At 35.5% G+C, this 24,974-nt stretch overlaps 3 protein-coding genes across 4 annotated transcripts; 2 read left to right on the top strand and 1 right to left on the bottom strand.

The window, feature by feature from the left end:
- The first annotated feature begins 1,860 nt into the window (after window positions 1–1,860).
- LOC108324815 (protein RNA-directed DNA methylation 3) lies at window positions 1,861–10,393 on the top strand. 2 transcript variants are annotated; one of them, XM_052874814.1, is made up of 19 exons: window positions 1,861–2,171; window positions 2,436–2,686; window positions 2,777–2,932; window positions 3,145–3,303; window positions 3,399–3,482; window positions 3,874–3,941; window positions 4,024–4,359; window positions 4,591–4,642; window positions 4,744–4,899; window positions 5,003–5,146; window positions 5,237–5,339; window positions 5,431–5,580; window positions 5,670–5,724; window positions 5,827–5,891; window positions 6,049–6,118; window positions 7,132–7,168; window positions 7,348–7,384; window positions 7,482–9,917; window positions 10,176–10,393. In XM_052874814.1, exons 1-19 carry the CDS (start codon window positions 1,970–1,972, stop codon window positions 10,229–10,231), a joined length of 4,617 nt encoding a protein of 1,538 aa, XP_052730774.1. In that variant the 5' UTR covers window positions 1,861–1,969; the 3' UTR covers window positions 10,232–10,393. The 2 variants fall into 2 exon arrangements, with proteins under 2 accessions (XP_052730774.1, XP_052730775.1); XM_052874815.1 differs by lacking the exon at window positions 4,744–4,899.
- Window positions 10,394–11,235: 842 nt separating this feature from the next.
- LOC108325213 (serine/threonine protein phosphatase 2A 57 kDa regulatory subunit B' beta isoform) lies at window positions 11,236–14,955 on the top strand. Its single transcript, XM_017558241.2, has 2 exons — window positions 11,236–12,576; window positions 14,099–14,955. Exons 1-2 carry the CDS (start codon window positions 11,419–11,421, stop codon window positions 14,417–14,419), a joined length of 1,479 nt encoding a protein of 492 aa, XP_017413730.1. The 5' UTR covers window positions 11,236–11,418; the 3' UTR covers window positions 14,420–14,955.
- Window positions 14,956–18,526: 3,571 nt separating this feature from the next.
- Window positions 18,527–22,674, bottom strand: LOC108326483 (probable pectate lyase 18). The gene is made up of 4 exons (XM_017560012.2): window positions 22,110–22,674; window positions 21,110–22,007; window positions 20,598–20,803; window positions 18,527–18,983 (listed from the first exon to the last, which is right to left on the bottom strand). Exons 1-4 carry the CDS (start codon window positions 22,241–22,243, stop codon window positions 18,737–18,739), a joined length of 1,485 nt encoding a protein of 494 aa, XP_017415501.1. The 5' UTR covers window positions 22,244–22,674; the 3' UTR covers window positions 18,527–18,736.
- Window positions 22,675–24,974: the final 2,300 nt, after the last annotated feature.

Below are 24,974 nucleotides of genomic sequence, written 5' to 3'. Positions count from 1 at the left end.
TATCAATACAGAAAAATTGATTTAAACTTGTAAAACAGTATTTCTTTTAACCGGCAAAGTTAATTAGTTCAACACTTTATAACAAATAATAGTGTACTTCAAAACTGTTGTTTCAAAAAAAGTATTAATTGTTTTTTACCGTAAATATGGATACAAGTGATTAATCATAGACTCACAAAATTCAAATACATACAAGCATAGTATCGTATTAAAAATACTTAAATTTAATTATTTTGCATTATGATAACTTAATAATTTGTTTTCTTAATTTTGAGTTGGAAGGAAATAATTAATAACATCAATAAAGTTGTTCCGATATTTGATTGACATAATTAAGATTAATTATCATAAATATAAGATATTCTTCGTTTTAGAATTTCTGTTATATCATAATTTTGTTATTAAAAGATTTTATAAAAGTGAAAAAAAACAAAAATATTTAAATCGTATTTAATTTTAATTTTTAAGTGATGTAAAATTATTGAATGTAATAAAAAAAACTTGATTTTGACTTATTTTATTTTTTTGCTTATATCAGCTTTTAAACACATTATAATTTTGGTTTTGCCTTACTAGAAAGGAGACTAGAAAGGAGTGCAGTTCCAATTTTTTTTTCTTCAATTTCTCTATCTTTTTTATTTGTTCACTTTTTGTATTTTCCCAAAATAATTAACGTAAGTATATCTATTTTATTTGGCCGGCCCAATTCTTTCAAAATCGATAGAGACTTTTGCCTTTTACATTTTTTTATATCTTTTTGCACCTTATTTATTTTAAAATGACCATTTTATCATTTCTATTTCACTTTCCATACAGTTATGATTTTTAAATTATCTTTTAATTCTCTAATGTATAAGTTTTCTAGATTGAAAATTTTGAAAGTTTTCTGGATAGAGTGCTCTTAAATGATAATTCAAGTTCCAACATAATTTTGGACTATAAGTTTTAGAAAGCAAAATATAACCTTGTGAACGAGATCTACGGTTAGAACATAGTAATATCCGGATTGTGAAAGTTAAAATAATATCGTGGAAAGACTTTTATATTGTGTCATAATAACATAGTATATTTTGAATTTGATATTTAACTATTTAGAAGTGGTATTTTTTATTTTTTTTACTTTTAGATTGATTAATTCAATATCAATTTATTTCATTTTCAAATTTTATAAAGTTGAAATTTGAATATATATATATATATATATATATATATATATATATATATATAATACATTTTAATTTTCAAAACTACTGAGTATTTTGCGGAAACTCATTTTCATCTCATTAAAAAAAAATGCACAGTACAATTAGGATTATATCACGAGCCACCAGTTTTTCCTTTTGAAATATTAAAAAAATAAAAATAATAGTAGACATTGGGCTTTTCAAATTCCACAGATAATTTATGGTTTTATTAATTTATAACTTAAACAATATTATTTTGGATTATTCTTCACAATGGAGTGTTTTTCTTTATACTGAGATTTCAAACTTATCCTATTCTAACTGCCAAATGTATTATGTGAAATATTACAATTAATGTTTAAGAGCCCATTTCATAATTACGCTAAGACTTTAACCACCGTTTGGGATTACTTAATTTAAAAGATTTATAAATTGGATAATATTTCAAGAAACCATTAGGGTTAAAGAATGAAAAGGAAGAAGTCATAATTTAGAAATAAGTGGGGTGCAGGAAGAAAAAAGTGGTGCAAAGAGCAAACAGCAGAAACCAATGCCTCCTCCCAATTTTTGCAAGTGATTGTCAAATATAGAGAGAAAACTGCACCTTTTGCATTTATCAATCTCACTGTTATAATTTATAATTTATAAAATAAAAAGTATAAATATAAATTCATTTCCAACTTTTCCCTGATCAGTGACAGTCACACTGTTCTTGCTTCATCCTCTCTCTCTCTCTCCAGTTATCGGAGCATGCAAAGGCATCAGTCTCAGCATTTTCGGTAGAAATGACGAACAAGGGCAAAGGAAAGGGCAAGGAGGTCGCCGGAAAAGCTTCGACTGGCAAGCGCAAGGCCAGCTTCGATGATGACAAGACCGGTGGCCGCTTCAAGTCAGCAGCCATGAAGTTTATCGATGACGCCGCTGACGTTGATGACAGCGATGACAGCGACGACAGCGATTTGAGCGAAGAGAGTGATTTCGGCGACGGTACATAATGGAATACCCTTCTTTCTCTCATGCTCTTACATTTCATCGTTTGTTCCTCTCTCACGAAAATGGTTAGGGTTTCGGCGTCATTTCCGTGTTTAGTTAAATTTCATGTCCTTATTTGTTCTGGACGTGTATATAGGGCTTTTAGTGGCTTCATTAATGAGAAATGTTTGAGTTCTTTATGATTTTATGGTTTTGGAGTTCATCTTTTGTGGTTAGAATTTCCCGTGGTACTGTACACCTTTTAATTTTTTGTAACAGATTCTTCTGACGAAGCTTTTGATTCCTCTCCGAGAAGAATGAGCGAACCAGGCCCGAGCAATTTCCCGCGTGTTCCTAAAGAGGAATTGGTGGACGAAGAAGAGTTTGATAGAATATTGGAGGAGCGCTACGCTGATCCATCTAGATTTATCAAATTTGCTGATGAGTTTGATGACAAAGGCAACAACTCATATTCTATTCATGACGCGGTCATGGAATTAATGCCCAACATCTGGAAAGTCAAATGCACTGTATGATACTTTGAGCTCGAATCTATGACTTTGCTAATATTTGTTTCTTTTAAATTTCTCAGTTAGCGGAGTTTTTCCCTTTTGCTGCAGGTTGGCCGGGAGAGGCTTTCAGCTTTGTGTCTGATGCAGAAGTTTGCTGATTTGTTTTCTTTGGGTACTGTCTTGAAGATAAAATCTGCTTTTGCCGTAGATCATATGAAAGGTTTTGTATACATTGAGGCCGAAAGGCAGTGTGATATAAATGAGGTGATCTCAGTACTTGGTATTTTTGTTTGGTTTAATTTTATTGCTTGGCATGGTTTTAAATTGCGGTCTCGGCAGGTTTTCTATTCTTTGAGTAGGAATTTGCAGACTAATGTGGCTGAAATTTTGTCTAGCACTATATTGCTAGTTTTCAGGTGAAACATTTCTGCCATGGGCTGATTCTGTTCACATTTGTTATTAATTTATGGTTTCAGGCATGTCAAGGGATTCCCGGAATCTATGTTACTCGAGTAGCTCTAGTACCAAATAGTGAGGTCTATCATCTTTTTTCTGTTAGAAATAGAACCCCTGAAATTTCTGAGGGTATGTGGGCTCGAATAAAAGGTGGTAATTACAAAGGGGATTTAGCACAGGTACTGCATGATTGCAAAAATAATGTTTTTTGTTTTATTTTTGCTATTCAACTTGTGGAATGCATCGTTCCTTCTATTAATTATGGTTTTTGTAGGTGGTGGCTGTAAATAATACCAGGAAAAAGGTTACAGTTAAGCTCATTCCAAGAATTGATCTGCAAGCTTTGGCTGCCAAATTTGTAAGGAGACCTGTGTCCACTTGATTTGCTACCCATTTTTTTTAGGCAATTAATTAATTAACTTTGATTATGCTTGTTTTGTTTTAGTTGCTGTATATATGATATATCTGCTGGTAATGTATTTATTGTCTCAAGAACTAATGTTAAAGTATTACTTTTTAGTTAAACTTAATTTTTAATTAAACATATTTATTTATCTTTTCCTTACACTTACATTCATTCAAACAAGAATTATTTTTACTTTTACCTTATTTCTATCTGTTCAAACAAAATATTCTTCTATTTTATTTATTTCTATTTTTCCTATTTTTTTTCCTCTTTAATTTACTTGTAACCCAAACAGAGCCACAGTGTGAGCAGATTGTTGATGCATCTCTTCTCTCGTGTACAGGGTGGAGGTTATAGTCGCCAAAAGGTTGCTGTACCAGCCCCTAGATTAATCAGCTCGAGTGAACTTGAGTAAATAATACATATTCTCATATTTTGTTAACTTTTTACAGGATAGTTTTTGTTATGTGATTATTTTTCAATAACTCTGCAGGGAGTTCCGACCACTCATTCAGGTCAAGCGTGACCGGGAAACGGGCAAGGTTTTTGAGGTTCTTGATGGGTTGATGCTCAAGGATGGGTATGTATACAAGAAAGTATCTCCGGATTCATTAAGTTTATGGGGTGTTGTGCCAACAGAAGAGGAGCTGTTAAAATTTGGGACTTGTGAAAACAATGAGTCAAAAGATCTAGAGTGGCTTGCTCAACTTTATGGTGGTAAGAAGAAAAAACGTGTAATAAGACCCAACAAAGGAGGTGGGAAAGGAGAGAGTTCATCAGATTTGGGTGTGGGAAATGATTTTGAACTTTATGATTTAGTATGTTTCGGGTAAGTCCTTGTTTTACCTAGCTAACATTCACAGCACCATATGAATTATTTTTCTATCGTACTTGCTTTGCATGCCCTTGCCCAATCCCATTGCAGTACATTCATGGTATTGGGAGAACCATTTCTCTCGTTCACGCACACATGCACTTAAATGATACATGCAAATACACACGTTCCCATGCCTGCACATTTCTAAACATGGCTTCCTGAAGAACCTTTACTGTTTTTCAGGAAGAAGGACTTTGGTGTAATAGTCGGCATGGATAAAGATGATATTTACAGGGTAAGGCGTTCACCTTATGCAATTTCATTTGTTCCAAGCGTTTTGATTTGAGGCCCTGTTATCTTTTACAAGTACATTTCTAATTTGCCTGGCTTGTATAGATTCTAAAAGAGAGTTCAGATGGACCTGTTGTTATAACTATTGAACGAAAGGAAATAAAGAGTGGGCTATTGGATTTGAAACTCACTGCCTTTGATCAACAAAATAAGGCTATATTGGTTAATGATACTGTCAGGGTTCTAGACGGTCCATCTAAGGTGTGATTCGTATTTCTAAATGTGAAGATTTCTAGTTGTGGTATATTTGGGTTTTTCATGCCTTGCATGATACTTTTGAAAACTGTCATGTCTTTTTTTGTAGGGTAAACAAGGCATTGTTAAGCACATTTATAGGGGAATTGTCTTTTTGCATGATGGAAATGAGGAAGAAAATGGAGGTTACGTCACATGTAAATCTAATATGTGTGAGAAGGTCAAGCTTGATGCTGGTGATTTCAGTGGAAAGGTTTGAAATCTTTCTAGTATCCTGCCATGTTACAAACTGTTGAATGATTTCATCTGAGTTTTTATGTTTTGAATGCTACTTCATACTCAGGATAGTGAACCAGGTCCTTTATTCTTTGAAGACCAACCATCATCACCAAGATCTCCCTTATCACCCAAAAAACCATGGCAAGCAAGGGAAAATAATCGAGAATGTCTGTATAGATACATGACTTCTTAAAAACTATTTTAGCTGTGGATATATGCATTTATTCATTTTTCTCAATTCAATAATTGTGCATGCAGTTAACCGTGGGGACAGCAATAACATGTTTAATATTGGTCAGACCTTGAGAATTAGGATAGGTCCTTTGAAGGGATACCTTTGCCGTGTCATTGCCTTGCGCCGCGCTGATGTAACTGTGAAACTTGATTCTCAGCAGAAGGTTCTTACAGGTTTGTTTATGACGGTGGACTGTTTTGTATTTTTCTTTTGATACATTAGATCATTATTTAGAACAATTTGTACAAAATATTTTTCACAGTTAAATGTGAGCATCTTTCTGAGGTTCAGGGGAAGAGTGCTGCCATTTCATCACGGTATTTCTGATATTTACGTTAACTTTGTATGCCACAACTACATATGATTTACTTTCATTGTGTCTGAATATCCTTAGTTTCTCAATGTTTTTTTTATATCAGTGGTGATCCAGATTCAAGTTCATCTAAGCCATTTGAGCTGCTGGGTGGTGAAGGAAGCTCTGGAGGTGAGAATACCTTATTCTCTACTTTTACCCTTTAAAAAGAAAAAAAAAATCCCAATTAAATGGATTATAGTATCAATTAGCATGTGTATAGATATCTTCCCTGTTCTCTGTTTGGCGTTGATGTTTTATTGAAACCTTAATCTTGACTATTGGAAAGGTTGGCTGAATGGAGTGGGAACTTCCACTGGCAGTGGTGGATGGAATGCTGCTGGGGCATCATCTGAAAGGTATATTTCATAGTGATATTAGTCATCTGCATATAGGCAGTATTATATGTTCACCCAATATATATCCTTGCTCATTTTGCATGATGGATTTAGTCGTCAATATTGTTCAGTAATGTAGAAATTTGTGGAAATTGGGAAGGGTTAACTCATGGCTACGGAGCATTGATGCAGACAAGACAAGGATGACTCAGATGACAATGCAACCAAGGCATATTTATGCCAAATAAATAATTATGAATAATGGTGATTTGACTTGTGCAAGTATAACTACTCTACGTATTAAAACCCAAAAGCATAACCAATTTATCTAGATGTGGTAGTTAATCCAGCTTTATATCATTCCATTTTCTCTAAATGTTCCTCTGATATGGAGTGTTACTATTTTAAATTGCCTATCTAATTGATATATTAAGGGATTAGCGTGGGTTATTGTATTTATACGTTAAAGACTCAAATATGTGGGGAACCCACCCTTGGAATTAAGGGGGGTAGAACCAAACACTTAAATTTTTAGCTGCCTGTCTCGTACCACTCGATGCAAGACTTAGGCACCTCATACTACATAAGTCATATCATATTACTACTCTAAGAGCCGATGGTTTGACAAATTTCACTCCACAACAACTTATTTCATAACACTCCACTTAACTACCTCGGTAGTTAGAATTCTCTAATGATCAAAATCCTCTGTGAAGAGTTCTTTCTAAGACATTGACAATTAGTTCTGATACCACTTAATAAACACCCAAGAACTAGGGAATCCCACTCTCAAAAGGTAGATATTAGGGGATGAGAACCAAACACTAATACTCCATGGAGCATCACATATTATTAGATATGAAACTCAGACACTGCATAGTTCCAAGGCACCATGATTATGTCATTTTGTATTGTTTTTAAATCATTGGGCAGATTATTTTAAATTACAAGCATCCAGTTTTCTTTCTTATTCATGATTAGTTTTAATCCCAACTAAGTTAGTTTCTCTTTTGTCTTGCGATAACATTTTTCAGGGGTACATGGTCTAATGATTCTGCTCCAAGCTTATTGGTATGTGTTGCATAACACAATTTATTCTTGTTTTTTTCCTATTCCTATCTGTCCTGCCTGTGCATTATCTAACCACTCTTGGTATAGTACATTCATGTACTCATTTATATCCAATTGATTTTTATATTTGTGATTTTACTTCATTTTAATTTAATAAGTATCTGTTTTTGGTTTTACAGAAGCCAGACTCTTCCTTAAATCCTTTCAGTTCCAAGGGTAAAAGTTGTAGTACGGAAATGTTTGATATGTTTTGGTTCTAGTTTAATTACTTAGCTCAACTCATCATTTGCCTCATTGCTGTTGTAATGTGTAGGTGCAGAGGATTCTCCTTGGGAAACTAAAAGTAATTCAAACCAGAACTCTCCATGGGTTGCTGCAGTGGAGAAGACTGGAGTTGCTTCTAATCCAGAAAACTCTGGTGGCTGCTGGGGAAATGGTGGAGGCAGTTGGGGTCTGGCAGAACGTAAAACTGGAAGTGTGGGTGATGACAATCAGAATAGCAATTGGAATACAACCAAGATTTCTGAAAAGGAATCTTCTGGTTGGAACAGTGTCCAAAAGTCAAATGAAACTTCATTGACTGGATGGGGTGATGGCAATGGTTTTAAAAGTGGATCAGATGAAGGAAACCTCACTTCTAATTGGCGTGGGTGGGAGTCTGGAACAAGTGGAGTCAAAGTCGGAAATCCTTCTGGTTCTTCAGATATCAATGCTAGTAAGGATGCTGGATGGAGCAATAAACCAAATAAGGAAGGGAGTGAGCCATCTGGTATGGGAACAAAAAGCAATTGGAATGCTTCCGGATATTCGTCACGTGATGTGGAGGAAGAAGGTAAAGATCAAGGTGGTTGGAGTGCAGGAAATACTTCAGACGGTCCAGCTGTGGGGTTCGGTCAAGCTGAAAATAGTGGTTCTGATTTGGGAAAAGACAGTAAATGGAATGCTGTATCTGATGGTACTGGTGCGAATCAAGGGAATGGTTGGGGTCAGAAAAGCAATTGGAACTCTGGATCTTGGAATGACTCAAATGAAAAGAAATCTACCAGTGGGAATTCTCACTGGAGTTCTGGGCGTACTGAGCCTGGAAATCAAGATTCCAACTTGGACATGAAAAGCAATTGGAACTCTGGAAGCAGTGGAAACTGGGCTTCTGATTCGAAAAATAGCAATTGCAATCCTGGATCTGATAATTCCAATGAAAATCCAGACAGGGGAAATAATGACAACTGGAACAGTAATAAGCGTTTTTCGAGTGCGGGGAATGAAAGCAAGAATTCTAGCTGGAGTTCTAGGCATCCTGATACTGGAATTAATGATAGTAGCTGGGGCAATAAAAGTAATTGGAATTCTGGATCAGGTGATGCCAATCAAAACAACAGTTGGAAAAACAATAGCAGCTGGAGTGCAGGCTCAAGCGATAAACAGTTGAATAGTGAAAATGAAGGTTCAAATGAAAATTCTAGAGGAGTTGGTGGTGGGAACTGGAGAGGTTGGAATTCTGGATCAGGTGACGCCAATCAAAACAACACTTGGAAAAGCAATAGCAGCTGGAGTGCAGGCTCAAGCGATAATCAGTTGAATGGTGAAAATGAAGGTTCAAATGAAAATTCTAGAGGAGCAGGTGGTGGGAACTGGAGAGGTGGTTACCAGGGTAGGGGTGGATCAGACAGAGGGGGCTTTAGAGGTAGGGGTTTTCGAGGTAGAGGAGACCGTGGGGGTTTTGGAGGCAGGGGAGATCGTGGGGGTTTTGGTGGCCGGGGAGACCGTGGGGGTTTTGGTGGCCGGGGAGACCGTGGGGGTTTTGGTGGCCGGGGAGACCGTGGGGGTTTTGGTGGCCGGGGAGACCGTGGTGGGGGAGACCGTGGGGGTTTTGGTGGCCGGGGAGACCGTGGTGGGGGAGACCGTGGGGGCTTTGGTGGTAGAGGTAGATCGGACAAGGAAGGTTTTGGTGGTAGGTGGGGATCAGGTGGAGGCCGAGGTCGAGGAAGGAGTGATCAATCTGGTAGTTGGAACAATAGGAGGGATTCTAGTGAGGATGGGTCCTCTGACTGGAAGAAGGGTCCAGGTAATGTTGAAGGATGGAGTAATAGTAATGGATCCCAGGCTTCGAATCAGGATACTGGTGACAAAAAAAAGAAGAGCTGGAGCCAGGAAAATGCGGATAAGGAGCATCCTAGCTGGAACCGAGGAGGTGGAAGTGAAGAGAGATGGAGTTCAGCAAGTGGTGGGGCTAATGATAATAGATCCCAGGCTTGGAAACATGATACTGGGGACAAGGACAGGCAGAGCTGGAGCCAAGGGAATGCAGATAAGGAGAGTCCCAGTTGGAACCAAGGGGGTGGAAATAAGCCAAAGTGGAGCTCAGCAGATGGTGGAGCTAATGATTCAGGCTGGAATCAAGGAGGTGGAAGTAAGAAGAGCTGGAGTTCAGTAAGTGGTGAAGCTAATGATAATGTATCTCAGGCTTGGAACCAGGTGAATGCAGATAAGGATCGTTCTGGCTGGAACCAAGGTGGAAATAAGCAGAGCTGGAGCTCCGCAAGTGGAGCTAACGATAATTGGAACAGCAATGAGTCAAGACAGGCTACATGTGCTAGCTTGAAAAAATCTACAGCTGAAGAGACCAATGTCCAGGATGGTGGGTGGAACAAGGGATCTAGTTCAAACACTACTGGAGTTCTGAAGTGGGGTCAATCTAGTAGTGCTGCAGATAATGGTCAATCTTCTAGCTGGAAAGAATCAGCAGAAGGTATGGAAGAAATAATGAAAAACCGAATATAACTCCAACCAATTATTCTTCCCTTTTTGTTTATTCAGAAAGAAAAACCCGAGTTAGTGTTCGAAAGAAAAATAAAATTACAATGCGACGAATCATTAGTAATTAGGAGATAAACTACAAATTACAGCAGAATTAATCTATAATGTTTTATCAATATAAATTTGTAAATACTATGTTTATTTTCACCTTAATTCAATAGACTTCTGACTATATGGTTTTTATATGTAGGTGCAGCAGGTTCATGGGGCAAGAAAAATGACGGGGTTGTCAAAGGTGGATGGTAGTTGCTTTCTTTCTAAAACGTGATGGACCGGAGCATTTTGAAATGTAGCCAATGGCAAACCTTTTTTTTTTTTTTTGTATATCCTTATAAATCTTTGCTGAAACGTGATTTCTTCCTTTTACTAAACAAGTTTGGTGAATGACTAATCCCTTCTTCCGTTTTATGCGTGATTATGTTAAAATGTTTTCTAGAATTTGATTGCATTGTTGGATTACAATGTGTTCCTTTCCGAGTCTATATAGATTTCAGTGTTGCCCCATCCTCTCTGTATTTAGATTACAATTTGAGAACAACACGGTTTTGAGAAATATTCCAGTACCATCTCAACGAAACCATTTGTATATGAAACAACATAAACACTTTATTTATATTTTAAAAAATCAATATAATAAATAGAAGAGATTTAATATCTTGTTAAGCAAATTCTATTAAAAAGGAAGGAACAACAGAGATTTGTGAAGTTGTAAAGAGAACAATACATGAGAATGGTTAATAAACTAGATGATAGATTTGTTTAAATGAAAAGGGAAACAAGCTGATGAGTTTATGCAGAATTAGCAAGGAATTCACTAAACAGAATATGGGAGGATATGTGGATTTGGAGAGATGAAAAATTTGACTCTTATACAGTTAAGTCAGCTTACATGAAATTAAAAATATAAAGGGAGGAATCAAATTTTTTTAATCTATTTTGAAGAGTAAAGGCGTTGAACCAAATTTCATCAGTCTCTTTTAATATAGGATAACAACTAAGGCTAATTTTTAGTATTATTATATTTATATATTAAAGGAATATAGGTTTCGTGCTCAATTTTCTCTTATTCCAAAATAATTTCTAAGCTCTTAGTTAATTTTGGGCACATTGGCACAATGCATAACAGTCCACGTGGCTAACCTCGAATTTTGGCGCCTCGGGCCAGAACAACTAATTTTTGCGTTTTACAATTTTGCACCTTTTTGTTTATTATATTGATTCATGCGAGTGAAGGGCGCCTTGGACGCGAGTGGTTTTCCGCTTCATAGCGGTTATTCGCGGTTTCCACAATCCAACCCAGAAGTCGCACCATTAACCATTGGGGCTTCGGGTTCGCCAAATCCAATTTCCGCTTCCGTTAACGTTCCCAATTTCTTGGGCTTTTTGATCGTTCCAACATTCATTTCCCCCGCCATCCAAATAATTCCCAAAAAATGTTCAACAAGATCATAAAGCTCGCTCACAAGAAATGCTCCAAATTAGAATTCCCGGAAAACGGCCTTCAATTTTACGAAGTAGTCGTCAAACACGCATCTCGTAATGCCGCCGCTCCCGCCCCCGTCACCATCACCGCCCCTGCCGTCGCTCCCGCCAATTCCGACTCTCAAAACCCTTCACCCGCTGCCCCGCCTCTCAATTCCACCGTAATCGAGCCACTACTTCCACTGCGAGACGTCGACGAATCGGAGCACCGAGCGCTGATCCTCCGAAAAATACAAGGGTGTTGCTTCTTGTGCGATTTCTCAGACACTGTCGATTCCGTTAACGAGAGGGAAACAAAGCGCCAGACACTCGAGGAACTCATTGAAACCATCCATTCCGGGTCCTTTGGATTCAGCGAAAATCAAGAAGACTTGATTAACATGGTGTCCGTTAACATCTTCCGTTGTCCCCCTCCATCACCTCACGGCACAGAATACCTGGAACCCGATGAAGACGACAGATATTTGGACCCGTCGTGGCCGCACTTACAGCTCGTGTATGATATCCTCTTGCGTTACGTTGTCTCACCGGAGGTTGATGTAAAGACTTCCAAGCGCTACATTGACCATGTCTTTGTGACGAAACTCATCGACTTGTTTGATTCCGAGGACATGCGAGAGCGCGAGTATTTAAAGAACATTCTTCACCGCATTTATGGCAAGTACATGGGGCACAGGCCCTTCATTAGGAATGCCATCAACGACGTCTTCTACCGTTTTGTATTTGAAACTCAGAGGCACAATGGTATTTCCGAGTTGCTGGAGATCCATGCTAGTATTATCAATGGGTTTGCCTTGCCAATGAAAGAAGAACATAAACAGTTTCTAATTCGGACTCTTATTCCACTTCACAAGCCCAAATCTCTTTCCTTTTATCACGAACAACTGACTCATTGCGTGGTTCAGTTTGTAGAGAAAGATAACAGGCTGGCTGATCCTGTGATCAAGGGGATGCTAAAGTACTGGCCAGTCTCGAATTCTCGGAAGGAAGTTCTTTTCCTTGGAGAACTAGAACTGGTTCTTGAGGCAGCTCAATGTACTGACTCTCTACGGTGTATTGCCTCTCTTTTCAGACAGATCGGGCGCTGCCTTGGCAGCTCTCAGTTTCAGGTCTGCCTTTTTATGCTTAACTTTTCATATGTAACTTGTAGCATTCTGTAGTGATGGTTCATAGCTTATGCCCTGTATTTATGATATGATGTTCTTTGCTTTAGAGAAATATTTTGCCTTAGAATTTGGGCTTAATGCATAATTCAGCTTCATAAAATTGGCTTTAGGTAAGTATTGAAGCTTTACGAGGACTACATTGGTAATGTCTCTAGTTAATATGGATACATCCCTCACCCTTGGGTATAAACATTTGGAGTTTCGAGAACGATAATGGTACTTTAACAACATTTTAACATTATCTACGTGTCATTGTGATTGGTCCAAAATTACTCTACAATCAATAATAATAATCATAAACACCAACATGGACCAATCACAGAATGATACGTAGATGATGTTAAAATGTTGTCAAAAAAATATTGACAAATTATGATTATCCTTTGGGGAAATAGAGGTAGCCATACGAGACCAATGAATGTCTGAGCATCTTAAATTTCGGGTACAGGGCCTAACTTAACTCAAACCTTGTAAGGACTGCATTGATCAGAGATCTCTCTCGTCAAAGTAGAATCTCAATACGCTCAGTTATGCTTAGGATTGAACATCTAGAGTATGACAGATGTAGGTGACCCAATAAAAACACCTTATGCCTAGGAATAGACATCCTAGAGCATAGATAAATAGGCATGACCTAATAATGGATCTAGAATAAATTCTAGCATCTTCTTACAATTTAGGTTTGCAACTACACAGTCCTACAAATGCTCACTTATAAGCCAAGGATTGTCTAAGCCTTATAAAGACTCCATTGGTCATGCCTCCAATTGATGTGAAATCTTAATACACCTATTCACTTCTGGGATTTATATTTGGAGCGTAGAGATAGGAGTCTCAATAACAAAATCCCCACATGCCTATGAATAGAAATCTGTATTTGTAATACTTCTGGGGTGTGAGATCTCAACAATATAAATATTATCATAGAAAAGAGAGGGAAAGTGCACTCTCATGTCTTGATGCCCGAAAGTGAGTATGTTCAGTTGAGTTCCAATCCCATAGTCGATTTGATGGCTCGAGAGCTTATGGTGGGTTTTTACATATCCATATTTGAGAGTTCTTTGTTACTGAAAATCACGTGTAAACATGCACACAAACAAAAGTCATATATTTATCAAATTATGGGGAGATTGAGAAAACAATCTGGTCTGGACATTGTTGCTATCTGTTATTTTGTTTTTAGATTTCAATGTTCCTGTACCGTCATGTGCCCCTCCTATTGGTAAGCTATGTATGTGTAAGATGATTAGCTACCTCGGCCAAGGAAAATTGTCATAAGACATTTTGAATTTGGATCTAGTTTAATGGGTAATGCATTGCTGTAGTCAGATTTTATTAGATAAATAACGCTCTAATACAGTATCAGTCTTTAATAAACGATGTTTCTCGTCCTTTGATGTAGTAATGGAAAAATGTTTTTTATTTTCTCTTGATTGCTCTCTGACAATTATTCTATCCATGTCAGGTTGCCGAGCGAGCATTTTTCTTGTGGAGCAATGAGTACTTTGTGAATTTAGTAGCCCAGAATCGAAATGTTATATTGCCAGTAATCTTTGAAGCTTTGGAAAAAAACATGAAAGGCCATTGGAGCCGAGTAGTGCAGGGTCTAACGGCCAATGTGAGGAAGATGTTTCTGGAGATGGATACCGAATTGTTTGAAGAGTGTCAAAGACAGTACATAGAGAAAGAAGCCAAGACTATAGAGTTGGAAGAGAAGAGGGAGTTAACTTGGGAGAAATTGGAAGCAGAGGCTGCACAATCCTTGAGGGAAGACATGGTTAACTAAGGTATTCAGCTTGCAACCCTTCTTTTCACTTTGGTGGCTATGCTGAAAGTTTTTCCTGAATTGGGTTATGTCACTGCTATATTTCCCAATATAGAAAGGGAAGTATGATTTTATTTTAATTCATTTTTTACTCACCATTGCCTTAAGACAATGGTCAAGGAATTAAGAGTAGAAAGTTTTATTGGAACGTGTAACATTTAATGTTACTAATATATTTACATTTTAGTTTCCAATAAAAACCTTCTATTTAGTAATTCCTTGGAGTTAGAGTATAATGGATAGTAAAATCGATTTTGATTACACGGCATGGTGCACAAGACACGCAAATTAGCAAGCTTGCGAGTCCTGTTTCTTAGAGAGCAAGGGTTTACACTGTTTCTTTGGTCTATTCCTCCCTGTCAATTGTAAATTCTCCTGTAATGTACCAAATTGGTTCAGTGTATGAAAAAATGGTGCAGTTGGCACTTCTTTTTTAGTGAACGAATGATTTTATTAATGTAACTTCATATTAAAAAAATCACTTTTTAATTTTAGAATTTATATTGTTCATATATTTTAAATCATACTTCGTTTTGAAATTCTGAATTATGTAATCCATTTTAGATTATATTATTCTATTGTTTTAATATTTTTACTACTATTTAGAACTTCTCATGAAAAGTTGACATATTATGTTCATTGTTAACGTCAGATAATTTATCTGTCTTAACATTTTTTTTTATGTTCATTATTAAGATCAAATAATCGATCCTATCTTAATATTTTATTTTGATTAGCTTAAATCTTAAATATAGAAATAATTGTCTAATTCGTTGTACCAAAAATAAATTATTAACAAATATATTTTTAGTTACTACTAAGATTATACTTAAAAGCATTTTCAATTTAAATACTTAAGAGTTATATTATGACTTTTCTTTTCTTTTATATAGATTTAATTATGCCAATTAGTTTAATTTTTTATATTTTTCTCTAATGTAAGAGTTATAAGATCTATAATTTAATGATTTTTCATTTATACTTTAATTTTTCAAAATTTAAAAACCATTTTTTTTTACCACCCAAAATCCTAACTTCATATAGTAAAAATGTTTCTATGGAATATCTTGAAAAACTCGTAGCTGACTTTCGCTATTAATTATACATTAGAGCTATCTTGATGGGGATAGAATATTTTAATAGACATCACGATATGAAAATTTGAATTTTTTGTTTTAATTAAATTCAGAGGTTCGAAAACATAAGGTATGAAGCTCCACCCTCTACCTATATAATATAACCAAATATTTGTTTTTTTTCTGGAGTATTATTTGATGATAAATAGATCTTCTTTATTCATCAGCATTATATTAAAAAAAAACTCATTATCTTTTAGGTACTCTGAATAGTTATTTCATTATTATTATTTGATGGATGGTGTAGCAAAAGAATGGCAAGACACCGTCTTTTGTTGAAGTTACATTACTTGACACAGATAGGAAGATTCTTAGAATTGGACGGTTTGACAATTTCTTTTTGATATGGAGACAGGTCACGTTAAACACTTTATTATTACTTTGAAAAGTAACATTAAAATTAAATAAAGAAATTGTCTTAGAAGTTGACATGCAAGCAGAAATGCACTTCTTCCACTCATATCCTATCGTCTTCTTCCCATTTGTTTTCAAATCAATTCAGGAAAAGCCCAGCTAAATATTTTTATTCACTAATGATTAATTTACTTATATTCTAATCACTCTCTAGTCGCCAACTTTATAATAGTTTAAAACAACAATTTATTTTATTTTCTTCAATAAATTAATATGTAAATAGTAAATTATTTTGCTTTCTTTTGTTTTTATCTTTTCTTGTAAATATAAATGAGTAATTGTTTTTATTTTGGGTCGCGGTAGAGTCGAGGATCGTCACAAAATATTCATTTACACTTTTTTCGATTCAATTTAGGTTATTTTGAATTCTTAATTTACTTCTTTCTATTTTTTTAATGTCTAAATTTTAAATCGTACGAATGACTACCTGTCAAAAACACTCTCACACTCAAGTCATAATAACCTAAGATTAGAAGTCACAGTTAAATCTTAAGTTCCTAATAAATATAATTATATACCTTCTTATCTTTGATCTGTATATATAGATGTTGAGATGGACTTAAGGTTAGCAAGACTGTAGTCACGACTCATCATCTAATAAATAGGACTTACCAATAAACTTGATTAAATATTGTATTTAAGATTGCTTAAAACTACAGTCGTCCGATTTTATCGTTTTTCATGGTCAGTTGTCCACTAATATAAACATCGTATAAACATATGGTTCAGAGTTTTTATTTTAAATTTGCTAAAATTATTTTGATAAAGTCAATAGTAGCACAAAAGATAGTGTCTATTTTTTGAAACAAAATTATTTTGCAATTTTATCTTGATTAAGAAAAAAATTATATTTAAATTATCCATATCATTGTACGCAAAACTATTGAGTCTATCGTATTGATAAAAATTATATTAATAGAAGCATTTGTTATCAATGATGATGACGATAAAAAATCATATTCGTGCTTTTTTTTAAAAGTTATTTAACTTTTTGACATGTTATTTGACTAACTTTTAAATAACTTGTTTTATAAATGAGATGAATGTCTTCAATTATTATGTGCTCTTAATTATTTAAAATATTTGAGGAATTGAGTATGAAAAGTAATTGTATTTCAAATGTAAAATGGATGGTTTAGTCTTATTATAAAGTAGGTCCAGAAAAGGTTGAATGTGAAGGTACTATGAATGCATCTCAAAAGCTATCTAGTAAACAACTCAAACAATTATTATGACATTTTTTAGGTATTATTAGAACTTTCAATTCTAGCATGATAGATTAATGGAAGCAAGTAAAGCCACATTTCAACTTCAAGACCCTACAAATAGAGTCATCAAATTGTATTTACATGTTAGAATAAAGCTATTCCAAGTACACACATTTAATAATTATTGTAGCTTGCATACATCGTATGAAAAAACAAGCATTATTGAAATTAATATTTGAATAATTATACAAGAGATAATAAATAAAGACGAGTGGCTAGAGTTGTGACAATTTTTTTAAAAGATAGTATTATTGATAGAATTTAATTTATATGCATTAGTCCAATATTTTCCACACAAAATTTATCACACGTGATTGATTAATGTGATTTAAAAAAAATATATATATGAACAAGTTATCGATTACAAGCAGATTCAGAAAAATTAGAACATCTATCTTGAGAATATAAAAAAAATACACTTACACATTGACAACGAAATTTAAACACGTGTTTATTATAAGATAGAAATTCTATTCTTATGAATTGACAACTTTTATTGTACTTTCTACTACTAAAATAAATTTATATCGAATATTTATATATACATGTTTTAAGGATGATTGATCATTTTAAATTATTTAAAAGTATAATAATTAAAAAAATGGAAAAAGATGTTGAAAATTGGTTTGATTCTCCAAGTGAGTCTGATTTTTTTATAATTTTATTCAAATAATTTGATTCTCCAAATGTTGAAAATAATACTGCAACTTACTTTTTTAATGTGTACAATTTTTATTTAAGAACCCATTTTTACTTTACTTAATTTTTTAAAAAAAATTTAAAATTTATTTTTATTATTTCTTTTCCTATTTTTTTTTCTTTTTTATTTAATGAGTTGTATTTACAGTTTCATTATAAATATTAACTTATATATTTAATTTATTTGTGATTTTGTTTAAATGAATTATATGATATAAATAAGATTATTAAGAATAATAAAATTTGCAATCACATGAATAATATGTTAATTATTGTTTGATATTGAAACATATTTAACAAAAATATTATAGCTTCTGTTGAATTGGGTTATGGGGTGAGTTTTCGTTAGCATTCTCTTAATACTTTTGCAATATTTGAGAGAAATGAAAAAAATAAAAAACATAAAAGGTATTTATTTATTATTATTCTACATAGTGATAATTAAAAGAATCATAAAATGTTGAAATTTAAAACGATTGTTTCAAATGTGAATTGAATTAGAATAATACCAAAATTTGTTAGAGTTGTAGAAAATGAAAAGTGAGAGTTGATGGAGCTTGAAGGAGTATAAAGGAAGATTAAAAGTAAAGTGAATTGAAATTTGAATACATTAAACTATACATTTGAAGCAATGAGGAATGGTAGTGGAACTAGCTCTATATAGATTTCAATATGATAATAACTTTGAAGAGCTGTGTATATGATTCCTAGTTTCTAAATTTAAAAACAAATTGTAGAAACTTCGATCGTTCTTTTTCTGATCATAGAATGGGATGGTTGGTCGAAGCGTCCAAAATCAGAATAATTACAAGAGACAAAAAGGTTGAAACAAATGCAACGGACAAAGACGGTGATGACGGTGGCGCTGCACGGCTGCTGCTTCCTCTGAATATCATTCCGAAGAAGTCTCCATCGTCACTGCTGGACCCCGCCGCACTGTTGCCCTTGCTGGTCGCTCCGGTCACGGACCCACCACCGTTGAAACCGGGATACAGATCCCCATTATCCCTGTTCAATTATTCATTCATCAAACACTAAGAAAGCTACCTTTTAGAGACATGGAAAATAAGAAGCCAATCAAAAGTGAAAAGCCATTGCCTTCAAATTGAAGGAATGACACAGACAAATAAATATCTTCATTGGCTTAAACTTGAAGAAAAGGTTGAATAATATGAGGTAATTAATTTGTTGTGTTGTGACTGGTGAAGGCGGCATTAAATAAAAGGATGCGAGCAATGTCATGGGAGAAGAAGATAAGGTGCAGTTGTGTAAAGAAACATGGCTGACTAGATTCAACAAATTCAAATAAATTAGTTTTGACTACACCTCACAAAATGAGGTGTCATACATTATTTTCTCACTCTCTTCCCCACTAACTCACATCAGTAACACATTTCCAGAATATTGGCCAAAGACTCCTTAGAATTTTGGTACCTATTAGTAATTTAATCTTTATATTTAAGTTTTTAATTTGTTTTATCTTTATACTTTTTCTAATCAATTAAGTCTTTATCTTTTTCATAAATGTTTGAAAAGTGATATGTGTCGTGTCATAGGGAGAGTAGGGGTAGCTGGTAAGTGTGAAAAAGAAGTGGCAATAGGCATTGACAATTCCAGAGTTACACTGAAATAATCCATGAATAGAGGCTAGAGAGAGTCTTTTTCCCAATTATGAACCAGAAGCTGGTTTCATGAGTGTTTTCTGACTGGTACGTGTCCAATCACAAAACACGTTATTATACTATGGAAGGGTCCCATCTCTACTTGCTGGAAAGCACCAAAAAAACTAATATAATTTCACCAAAAACATCTCACCTCGACCTCCCAACCCTAGTTAGTTTCCCCTTGCTCTCCTTTCATAACAAAAAACTTTTCTGCTTTCAAAATCTCCAAGAAAAAAAAAAAGGAATCTTTAATATATTATGGTGCATGGTGAACTTTGGAAGGAAAAGGTGAAGGAAATGAATGAGGACAAATGAACTGTAACGAGGACTGTTAGCCTGATGGGCCATGAGGCAGAGATTCTCCTTTCCCGATGACCTCACGATCACGTGCACGGCCCAAAAAGCCTCCACTTTTCCCCGATTTAGTTAATTATTAATCACCGTTGCTAATCCCAATATCGCGTTAATCCTATAACATAAAAGTCCAATTACTACTCATACACCTAAACCTGTAAAGTGAGTTTTAGCATAAACCCAGGTTTTGGAAACAAGACGTGAAAGCGGAAGCACGTAAAAAACATTTTACAATATTCCACACAGCTTTTCACACCCAATCAGAATCCCTACCCAACAACTTGTGCAGCACAGTTGGCAATCTGCTGCAAAGCGTCCTTTTAACATTTTTAAAGAAACCCATGTGGGCCACACACAGTAAGGGGCATTCCAGTCATTTACTTCTCCCAAGAAACCCTTTCCCACACCAATACCCTTTCTAAAGACAGTTAAGGAGACAGGTAATGTCCGTTGTAGGGGCAGATTATTCCCTCAGAGAACTCGGTACAGAAGGGAATAATAATAATAAAATAATAATAATAATAATAATAAGCGAATGAGAATATAATTATAATAATAATAAATAAAATTAAAAGGTAATATAATGATTTTATAATAACAATACCTGGGATCACCGAATACACCGGAATACATGGTGAGCTGGTCAATTTGCACGGCGGATTTGGGTTGCACACTGGTGGCCTCTGCATACTGTGCACTGAGCCCTGCACCCGATGGTACAAAAAATGCTCCATTTACCATTATGTCCCCTTCCGTTCTCCAATTCCACCCACTCCACTCTCTGTCGTCTGTATCCACGCGCTTCGTCACCTGCCATTTCAAACACAAACCAACCCTCAATTCATTTCTCGCATCACTTGCAAAACCACCCCCACGCGCCACCCACGCAACTGTAATATTCCTCCAGCAAGCATATATTCGTTCCAAACAAGAGTCAAAGAAAGATTTAAAAAAAGAGAAACCAACACAGTGGCCACACACGACATTATTATGCAGCCGGTGGTTCCCATTTCCAAGAACAGTATTGAGAAGGGATGAGATTATTGATACTAATATAATAATAATAAAAGTAAAAAGAGTGAAATAATGAATAAATAAAAAGTTGATTAAATGTACCTCTTTGGCATCGGAGTCGGAGGGGGCGGTGTAACGGTTACCCTGGCTGTTGATGGTGGGGTTAGCGCTACCGCCGATGGCATACATCTGCCACTGGGTGAAATCGTTGTTGACGACGTGGATGTAGCCAAGCCTGCAACGTGGCATGCGCTGCACCAAACCCTCGCCGAAGTGATTGAACGCGATGGTGACCTGCATGCCACGGTCGGGGGAGTACTTATCGTTGTGTCCCAAGAGCATCACCTCGTCGTGGTGGGCGAAGTGGTTGTTGGAAATAGTAATTGCAGTGGAACCCATTATGGCGTCGATCAGGCCGTCCGTGCAGTAAGAGAGTGAGCAGTGGTCGATCCAGATCTTTCGGGAGCCGAAGATGGAGATGCCGTCGCCGTCCGATCTCCCCCTCCAACCCACGTGGGTTGGACTGGCGCGTATGTTCGTGTTCCCAGAGGGTGTGCAGTGGTGGACGTGGATGTTGTGGATGATGACGTTGGAGACGTATTGGAGAGTGATACAGCCGTGGCCCGTGACGTGGACGTTAGCGCCGCGGCCGTCGACGGTTTTGAAGCTGTTGAAGATGAGCTCGTGCTTCAGGTTAATGGTCATGTCCGCAGCGAACACGATCCAGAGAGGTTCGTCTTGGATAACGGCGTGCCGGAGCGTGCCGGGGACAGGGTTGGCTGGGTCGCGGTCCGACGAGTCTGTGACCACGTAGATCTGCCCGCCCTTTCCGCCCATGGCGTCTTTGCCAAACCCGACGCCGCACTCCGCCAGCTTCTGCCGGTTGGCCGCCCAGTTGGGGTCGCAGCGCCAGCAGTCGTCGATTGGATTTCCGGTGAGACACGCGGGTTGTTGGTCCTTGGACAGTGTTTGTCTTCTCCACAACGAGACATTGACCTTCCTGCATCACGAAAAGAGAAAGTAGCGAAATTTTTAGTGTTTGAGAGGAGGGAGAAGTAGAAGTACGTAATGTGGGTTGTTGGACTGCGGAAATATTGTTTACCGTTGAAGTTCTTGGACTATGGCTTCTGGGTGAGGGTGTTGGTGGGGTAAGACGGTGAGGTTGAGGAGAGCTTCAATTGGAGGTGAGAAAGAACTTAGAAGGCACATTAAAAGAATGCAGGTGATTGGGAGCATTCTTCTTTCAAGGAACAATTATGACAATGGGTATGGTTTGGTTTGGTTTTGTTGCTGTAAAATGATGCTTGGTTTTGGTTTTGGGTGCTTCCTCTTGAATGCACAATTACTTATGGAAGCTCAAAAATTTTGGGAAATGGGAGGGGGTTTTATCATAACTGGTTTTATAATAGTGGTAATGGTCCGGTAATTATTCTAGGATGGGAAAATTAAGTTGCTTTGTGGGTGGGGTTATGAGTTTATTTGTTTATTAAGGAAGAAAGAAATTTCAGTGTGTGAGTAAATTTATGAGAGAGAGTGTGTGAGAGAGAGACATAGTTTCATGGTTTGTCTGTCTCCCTTTCGTCTTGGTTTTCCAATTCTATTCTGCGTGGCTCAGTTACTCACATTCCTTGCCTTGCCTTGTTTACTAGTCCTTCTTGGCATAGCGGAGAAACAATAATATGATAAATGTAAGAGGAAAACTAAAAGTGCAGAGAAAGGCTTATCCAAACGGTGAAGGGAACTGAAACCCCTCTCTCTTAGTTTCTTGTTTTTTGTGTTTTACCATGTAAAATGTAACAATTAAGATTCTTTGCGGAAGGCTTCGTATTTTGTTAGGTCTTATTCGCATTAATCTCTCGCCTCTACTTTTTTAGAGGCCTTTTATCAGCTACCACTTTTTGGATAGATAGGTGGGAAAAAGATTTGGGGCGGATAGGGTTACTGATCACGAAGATTGCATCTTTAAGTCAATTTTTTACTATAACGGATCAAATGCAGCTCTCCTTCCTTGCAAAGATTTCTTTTCGTCTTTTTGGTTCTCAAGAAAAGTAGCATAGACACAGAGACAGAGGAGAAAACCAACAAGTATCTTTGGGGCTCCATTTTTGGGGCTCCATTAGTATCTACCGCAGGCTTTCTTGCCCAAAACAGACACTTCAAAAATAAGTTTCAAATATTAATCTTTTCGTTTCTGGTTTATAGATTTTATTTCAGGTCAAACAGTTACCTGTTTTGAACCGGGCTTAATTGCCTTTTTAACTGTCTTTGTTATGATATGATTTGTTAGTTTTGAAGTTTAGATAATGCAAAGAGAGACATCCTTTTACAGACAAAACATATATTAGTCATTCAAGAGTTATATAAACCAATAATAAACTATGTTTTGATGTAGGATTGGGATTCAAATAAAATACTTTTTTACTTTTTTTTTCTTCATGTTTTCGTTATAAAATTCTATATCAATATTTTAGTTACAGACAGTGTGGATAAGTAACTGTCAAAAATCCTTATAGAAACACAAATTCAAATTCGATTACGTTATAAAATTTTGTGCATAATAATACATGAAAATTAAATTACCCCGTTAAAGTTTATACTTGTGTTTTTTTTATTATTATTACAAGAGAAGAAAATGATAATATGTCTGCCGTGTATATTAAAGATCTGGCTGGATTCGAGTCATATTTCTTACTTTTTAACAAAGTGCCACAAATTTTTGGAATATTAAAGCAGACATCCTACGATAGTCTATATTGTAGGCTGCACTGGTTTTTGTATCCAACAAAATTGAATTTCCTTTCATGTTTTTCTAAAACTATCTTATACAGAGACTCTTCGTAGAATATGTACTCCACTCCATCCAACACTTTAAATCAAAGCATGTGGTAATCATATAAAGTCATGGAATAAATTCAGACGCTACTATCCTAAGTAATGAATTTTTCATAAATGTTTATCAAGGAAAAAGAAAACTGAACTTTTAAATAGGCTAAAAGAGAACAATTCTATAAAATTTGAGTACTTAAAGTAAATTTAATTATACTATAAGTTGTTTTCTTTTTCTTTTTCATTTTATGACTAAAGTTATCCCTACAACATTATTTTAATACATGTTGCTAATAAATATTTAAACAAATACGTTTATTCCATGCCTTTGAAAGTGACGTTTAAAAAAAAAATAAGATTCTTATGAGTGGAACTACTTTTTTTTAAATAGACAACTTATATGATCGAATTGGATCATTTAAAATTTTATGCACCCACCTTCATAATAACCTCTTCACAATTCAAATGCATCTATAATTGCTTTTACCAACCACGCATCTGTTTCAAAACATATATTATTTGACTTTATGAACAGAATATTTGGCCTCTGCTCTGGTTCTTCTAATATATGTTCATCAATTTCTTTATTTGCTGGAATTAACTAGAGTGGTTTTGTAGTTTGGACACTCTTTTTTGGAGTCATTCTAACTGTGAGATTTTAATATAAAACTTTTACCTAAAATGCTCAGCTCCAACTCTCGTGAAAACAATGAAAATGATGCAAGCAACGGTAACGAATATTCATGAATTAATATTATAATAATCCTATTAGGCCAATAAACAAACCAATAATTGAAATACTTATGCATAAGTAATTCAAATATTTATATGTTATTAATAAACATCCATCCATCGAAAATGTAAATTTATTGTTCATTGGAAATTTTATTCACATATATCTATTATGATTATTACCATTGTGAATATTTTTTTTTAAAGTTAAGCTAGTTCAGGGCCCAATAATTTATTTAGTTGGGTTGGGTTATTTTGAGTTCAGAAGTTTTTCAGGGTTACTCCCTACACCACTCCACTTTGCTCCTTGCACCACCATATTTTTTAAAATTCCAAAACTATTCTTTATATTTTAAAATATGCTACACCCCACCTCTTTTCTTCAACAGATGTGTTACATCCGTTGAAT

The sequence above is a fragment of the Vigna angularis genome, chromosome 3, assembly GCF_016808095.1.
Source record: "Vigna angularis cultivar LongXiaoDou No.4 chromosome 3, ASM1680809v1, whole genome shotgun sequence".
NCBI classification, from domain to species: domain Eukaryota; kingdom Viridiplantae; phylum Streptophyta; class Magnoliopsida; order Fabales; family Fabaceae; genus Vigna; species Vigna angularis.
Note: the sequence above shows the minus strand (reverse complement) of the source record. Positions and strands in the feature narration are given on the sequence as shown.

Excerpts from the sequence above, each read along its gene's own strand:
- LOC108324815 (XM_052874814.1), top strand. The coding sequence starts at position 1,970 with ATGACGAACAAGGGCAAAGGAAAGGGCAAGGAGGTCGCCGGAAAAGCT. Across the intron at positions 3,304-3,398 it reads ACAAAGGGGATTTAGCACAG|GTGGTGGCTGTAAATAATAC; the intron begins GTACTGCATGAT and ends TGGTTTTTGTAG. Across the intron at positions 5,892-6,048 it reads TGGTGAAGGAAGCTCTGGAG|GTTGGCTGAATGGAGTGGGA; the intron begins GTGAGAATACCT and ends ACTATTGGAAAG.
- LOC108325213 (XM_017558241.2), top strand. The coding sequence starts at position 11,419 with ATGTTCAACAAGATCATAAAGCTCGCTCACAAGAAATGCTCCAAATTA. Across the intron at positions 12,577-14,098 it reads TTGGCAGCTCTCAGTTTCAG|GTTGCCGAGCGAGCATTTTT; the intron begins GTCTGCCTTTTT and ends TATCCATGTCAG.
- LOC108326483 (XM_017560012.2), bottom strand. The coding sequence starts at position 22,243 with ATGCTCCCAATCACCTGCATTCTTTTAATGTGCCTTCTAAGTTCTTTC. Across the intron at positions 22,008-22,109 it reads ATAGTCCAAGAACTTCAACG|GAAGGTCAATGTCTCGTTGT; the intron begins GTAAACAATATT and ends TTCGTGATGCAG. Across the intron at positions 20,804-21,109 it reads CCGACTCCGATGCCAAAGAG|GTGACGAAGCGCGTGGATAC; the intron begins GTACATTTAATC and ends TTGAAATGGCAG.